Here is a 6,293-nt window from a genome sequence, read left to right as displayed (position 1 = left end):
AGTTCTTGGACAGCAGGTGAAGAACCACTGGTTTAGAAAAACCACATCAAAGTTCATGCGCTAAATAGTACAGCAGCACACGCACTAAGAAACCGATCATATCATATCTTAACCCATTCATTATCATGGTGCGCGGTTCAGAATATGATGTGTGAGTAGGCTGACTTGACCTGAACTCATGAAAAAAGTGGACTTCCTATTTGCAAGAGGATGTAGTCACACACTGAGACATAACTGTGCTGGAGATCAACCTAAAGTTTGATTTCATATATGATTGCAGGTAATCCATCGAGGAGGAACTGCTCAGACAACTACATGCCGTGCATGGAAGGCAATTGCGTTCATAAAACCTTCGCCTGCGACGGCTGGTGGGATTGTATCAGTGGCGACGACGAAGAACATTGCGGTAAGTGACTGTGCCCGCCCAGTCGGTGAGTTGTAGCTCTAGAGTCGATTGTTGTCAGCGTGCCTATTTGTGAGCATGGGTGTGGTGTGGTCATTCCCACCCGTATTTTAGTGATTATGAAGGATATTCCCCATGTTCTTAACATATTCGAAGACCAAAGGCTACATCATATGCTCATATAGTATGGTGTGACTAGAATTAGATTTGATGAATGTCATGCGTTGTCATGATGTAACTACCATCATAGTAGATACACCTCTTTGTATGAAAACATGGCTATAAGATGCAAAGTTGTATACTATCAATTTATTAGTATTTAGCTAGGCACAATATGTGTATTAAGGTATTTTTGGGTCGCTATCGTTGTATAGTGTCCGGGAACAAATTCGGGAGGTCGGAATTGAGGGTTGGCTCGTTCACTGCCAAACTGTGGCTTCCTTCAGGCTACTGAAGGGCCTCCTGCCTGGTCCTTTGCTTTGACGATGGCTTTGGCTTCAACTTTCACCAAGCCAGAAAGGAACTGCGAATTCCTACTAGACATCCTCAGTGCAATGAAGCCCTGCAGTGGTGTTAGTGTTAGATGTGTGTTACTAATGTACTGTTTTGTTGATGTAGTCTTGAAAGACTACCTTGTCACTTAAACCCCGCCCCTGCCGGCCCTCCTTGCCACGTGATTGGTAGCCAGTATTTCGACTTCCTCCCACCTACCAATTACGTGTGATTCCAGGAATTGGTAGGAAGAGCAAGAGGAGTGGATTGGATGTCAGAATTAATTCATTTTACTGCACAGCATGGGATGGGATAGAGTTTGACTTACTCCCATCAGCCAATCACACGTAAGAACACAAACAGAGAGGAGGGGCGAGAGGAGGGGCTTGGCTGACAAGGTTATTTGATTTAAGTGTATAGGATAGTCTGGGATGGATCGTTAGGAAAAGACTAACTTGGGGTGGACCTTATTGCAGACGAGTGTCAGCCAGGAGCCTTCCGGTGCGCAGACGGGTCCTGCGTGCCCCTCGACTACCTGTGCGATGGCATCCCGAACTGTCCAGGACAAGAGGACGAGAGTGACTGTGACGGTACGTGGAGGAGCTCCTTACACGAACTCGGGTCGAGATCTCTGCCTTAACCCATTCAACTCCGATGACAAGATGTCTTGTCATTTGGTCAAATAAAACAAAAAATCATAAAACACCAAAATGTTTGATCAAACACCAGAAAAATATGACGTCAATCCTCGCTTCGCTCGCAGCGAAGCGAGGACTGACGTCAGATTTTTCTGGTGTTTGATCAAACATTTTGGTGTTTTATGATTTTTTGTTTTATTTGACCAAATGACAAGACATCTTGTCATCGGAGTTGAATGGGTTAAGTCAATTGTTGTACACATACGGCTGTACGTATGTGAACCTACATAGGGTATACGTGTGTGTATATGTATCTAGCCAACTGTTCGTATAACCTAATTCACAAATCGATTCGATGAGTCAAAAAGATTCTGATTTGTATGAAGATTTTAATTTTGGTCTCTGGTCAACCGTGCAAATATTCGTTGTCATTATTTTTATTTGAGATCTTCAGTATTTGAGTCATAAATGTTTGGGATTTTTTTTTTTTTTTTATGGCGACCTCTTTAGTTCATGGACTATTCACCAAATAAATAAATTTGTCTGGGATCAGAATAGGAATCTATAAAACGTCGCGTTTAACTCAAAAGTCTGGAGCCGAATGGAATTCCATGTTGTTATCCTTAGAATTAAATCCTTACCAACTTAGATGATTCAGTCTTCAAATTCAGCATGAACTTAATTTCATTTCTGCAGCATTTCTGTTTATCTTAGAGTAATTCTGTTATCGTATTACATCTTTCAAGTTCCCCATACCTGTCTCATTCCCCATTTCAATCCTCATCCCTCATCCCCACTTCCATGTCCAAATTCATTATTAATACCACAATTAACTCAGTACTCACCCCGTACGGGTAACATATTGCATAAGTTTTATGAAGTCGATCTTTCAGGTACTTTAGTGACATCTTTACGAACCAGAATCATTGAGTATTTTTTACAACTGGAAACTAAACGCCACTGAAGAAGAATGTTGTTCATTTTTATACTTCTATTGTCCCTCTGTTCTGCTAATTTCAACCACCTCTTCGGTACGATATTGATATTGTCCCCAAGGAAAGAACAGCTGGTTATTGTTGTTAAGTACTATATATCTTAGCCTCCTTAATTAGCTTCACTATACATAAACTTGTGTACGCGCACCCACGTCGAAACACAACTCGGTGGCGCGGTTGGTAGAGTCCCCGACTGTCGCTACGGCGGTCCAGGTTCGAATCCTGCCCAGGGCTGAAATAATTTCAGTATCGCTGCCCTTCGAGTCGTTACTCCAACTCACGTGGGTGGGGAGTTTGGGGGGGGGTGTAAGGTTATAGCATTACCCATAGATCGGTCATACGAGCGCTGAGCTCTCTTCCGGGAGGGAAATAGCTATCGTTCGTGTGTGTGTGTGTGTGTGTGTATTTACCTAGTTGTACCTAGTTGTATTTTACGGGAAGGGGAGCTATGCTCGTGAGGTCCCGTCTTCATATCTCATTTTATCTAAACTATTTTTAAATTCATGTATTGTTTTTGCACACACCACTTTCTCATCTAACTTGTTCCAACTGTCTATTGCTCTGTGAGGAAAGCTGTTCTTTTTCAAATCTCTTCTATAGTTGTCTTTTTTTATTTTCTTTCCGTGTCCTCTTGTATTTCTGTCATCCCATTTTATCAGATTCTCTCTATCAGTAATTTCTATGCCTTTCATGATTCTGTAAATAGCTATCAAATCTCCTCTCTCTCTTCTTTGCTCTAGTGTCTGTAGTTTAAGTTTTTGTAGTCTCTCTTCATATGATAGTTTTGAGAGTGTTGGTGCCAGTTTAGTAATTGCTCTTTGTATTCTTTCAAGTTTTTTTATACATTTTTTTGTACTTGGTGACCATATCGTTGCTGCATATTCCAATCTTGGTCTTATCAGGGTGATTAGGATTTTCCTCACCATTTCTTCATCCAGGTATGTAAATGCCACTTTGATTGTTCTTATTAAATTATAAGTTTCTCCAAAAATCTTATTTATATGTTTCTCAGGTGACATATTATTCATAACAATGACTCCCAGGTCCCTCTCATTTTCTACTCTTTTTATTCCTTCTTCTCCCAAATTATATGATCCTGTTATTCTGTTTTTGCTTTTTCCAAATTCCATTATACTACACTTTTTTGTATTGAACTCCATCTCCCACTTCCTACTCCATTCTTGTACTTTATTTAGATCTCTCTGTAGTGATTCACAATCCTCTTCAGTTTTCACTCTTTTCAGTAATTTTGCATCATCTGCAAAGAAGCTCATATAGCTTTCAATTCCTTCATCCATATCATTAATATATATAGCAAACATTATTGGGGCCAGAACTGTTCCCTGCGGGACACCGCTTATTACTTCATTCCATTTTGAGTGCTGATCTCTTATCACTACTCTCATTTTTCTTTCTTGCAAAAAGTCTTCCATCCAATTTAGCAATTTACCTTGTATTCCTCCTTCATATTCTAATTTCTTAAGCAACTTCTTATGTGGTACTTTGTCAAAAGCTTTTTTTAGGTCTAGAAATGCACAATCAGCCCATCCATCTCTTTCTTGTATTATATCTATTAGTCTTGAATAGAAACATATTAAATTGGTGACGCATGATCGTCCTTGTCTGAATCCAAATTGCCTTGGATTTAGTACGTTGTTTTTTTCCAAGTATTTTACCCATCTACTTTTGATAATTCTTTCACATATTTTTGCTATTGTACTTGTTAGAGAGACTGGTCTATAGTTGGTAGGTTCTTCTTTATTTCCTCCTTTATATATAGGTACTATATTTGCTTTTTTCCAATCTTCTGGAACTTTTCCTTCTTTTAAGGAACTGCTTATTATGCTATGTATTTTGTCTGCCAGTTCATTCCTACATTCTTTCAGAATCCAGTTTGCTATTTCATCTGGCCCATGCGATTTTCTGACATCAAAATTACCCAAGTGTGTCAATATTTCATTCTTCGTTACTTCTATTTCTTCCATAGGGGGGACTTTTTCCTTCCACTCAATCTCTTCAGGTTGTATATTTTCCCTTGTAAACACTGATTTAAAATGTTTGTTCATAATTTCCACCATTTCTATTTCCTCTGTGTATTCAACTCCTTGTCTTAATTTCTCCAAGTCTTGTTTGTTTTTCAGTTTATTGTTTACAAATCTGTAGAATAGTTTTGGTTGATCTTTACACTTTTCTATAACATCTTTTTCATATTTTCTTTTTTCCTCTCTGCACTTTTGTACATATTCATTTCTATAACCAGTATATATTTTCCATTTTTCAGGTCTTCTGTCTTTTTTCCATCCGGTCCAGGCTTTGTCTCTTTTGTCTTTTAACTCCCTACAACTTTTGTTGTACCAGCATTTTACATATTCTTTTTCTTGTTTTTGTCTTGGGACATACTTTTCCACTCCTTCTTTGTAAATTTTTGTCAAAATATTCCATTTCTCTTCCACTGATGTTTCTTCTTTGTATATTTCTTCCCAGTTTTCTTGTTGGAAGAATTCTCTTATTTTATCAAAGTTTGTTTTTTCATACATCATTCTTCCTTTTCTATATTGTTCATTTCTTTTCATATATTTTTCTTCATTAAGTTCCAGTTCAATCAATATGTGGTCACTTTTACCTATTGGTGTTTTATATTCAATCTTGTCCACTATTCTAGGTTCAGATGTAATTATTAAGTCTAGCCTCGATGGTTCTTCTTCATTTCTATACCTAGTGTTCTCTTGTATCCATTGTGTCATTGAATGGTCAGTAATCATCTCAAGTAGAGCATTTCCCCATGAGTCATCACCACTCTTTACTGTCATTTCTTCCCAGCAGATTTCTTTGCAATTAAAGTCGCCCATCATAACTATTCTTCCTCCGTCTTCCATTATTTTAGTTAATGCTATCTTTGTGTCCTCTAACATACTTTTATGTTCACTCTCCTCCCATGAGGCTGTTTTCGGAGGCACATAATTGATCACAAATTTTCTGCTCTTCTTATCTCGGTCTTCCACTTCTATCATAATCATCTCTACTGTATTCTTTCCATATATGACACCTTTCACGTTTATATCCTTCTTTGTCAGGAACATAACTCCACCCCCTTGTTTTTTCTCTCTGTTTCTAATCCAATAATTGTATGTATCATGTCCTACACTGTTGGGTGGTAGTGGGCCTTTTAATTTTGTTTCTACAATTCCCATTATGTCCGGTTCTTTTTCTTTCAAATAATCATTCAGTTCATTCAATCCTGTTATCAATCCATCTATATTTGTGTAAGACACTCTTAGTTTTCTGCCACTTCCATTGTGTTCTCTGTTTCCCTTATGTTTTTCTTTAGTATGTCGAACTGCTTTATTTTCATGTTCACTACTCTCCAATAGAATCTCTCTTTCTCTGACTCCGTTCTTTCCTCGTTTTTTGCCTTAGCTTCAATTCTTTTCTGCTTTTCTGCCTCTCTTTCCTCCTTATTCATTTCTCTTTTTATCCATACCTTTTTATATTGATCATTTGTTGCTAGTTTCCCTGTCTTGGATAGAATTTTCTCTGCCGTTGTTTGTGACCTGAATTTAATCTTAATTGGTCTGGTCTTATCTGTACTATATTTTCCGAGTCTGAATTTTTCCTCAATTTCCTTTATAATTTCTGGTTCATCTTCCTGGACTAATTTTAATAAACTGCTTACCCTTTCATTTTCCTCCTTGATTCTTGCGGTTCTATCTGGGTTATGTTTCTCTTCCATTCCTAATATAATTATACATTTCTTTTTGTCAGCTA

At 37.9% G+C, this 6,293-nt stretch overlaps 1 protein-coding gene across 1 annotated transcript in view; it reads left to right on the top strand.

Annotated features, from left to right (window-relative positions):
• Positions 1–308: 308 nt before the first annotated feature.
• Positions 309–6,293, top strand: part of LOC143018419 (uncharacterized) — a 9,172-nt gene continuing 3,187 nt past the window's right edge. Inside the window, exons 1-2 of the mRNA XM_076173777.1 lie at positions 309–406; positions 1,372–1,485. Coding sequence (XP_076029892.1) covers positions 316–406; positions 1,372–1,485 — 205 coding nt within the window. The 5' untranslated portion in view covers positions 309–315. The remainder of the gene's footprint in view (positions 407–1,371; positions 1,486–6,293) is intronic.

The sequence above is a fragment of the Oratosquilla oratoria genome, chromosome 34, assembly GCF_046742065.1.
Source record: "Oratosquilla oratoria isolate Oo_2021 chromosome 34, ASM4674206v1, whole genome shotgun sequence".
Taxonomy (NCBI): Eukaryota; Metazoa; Arthropoda; class Malacostraca; order Stomatopoda; family Squillidae; genus Oratosquilla; species Oratosquilla oratoria.
Note: the sequence above shows the minus strand (reverse complement) of the source record. Positions and strands in the feature narration are given on the sequence as shown.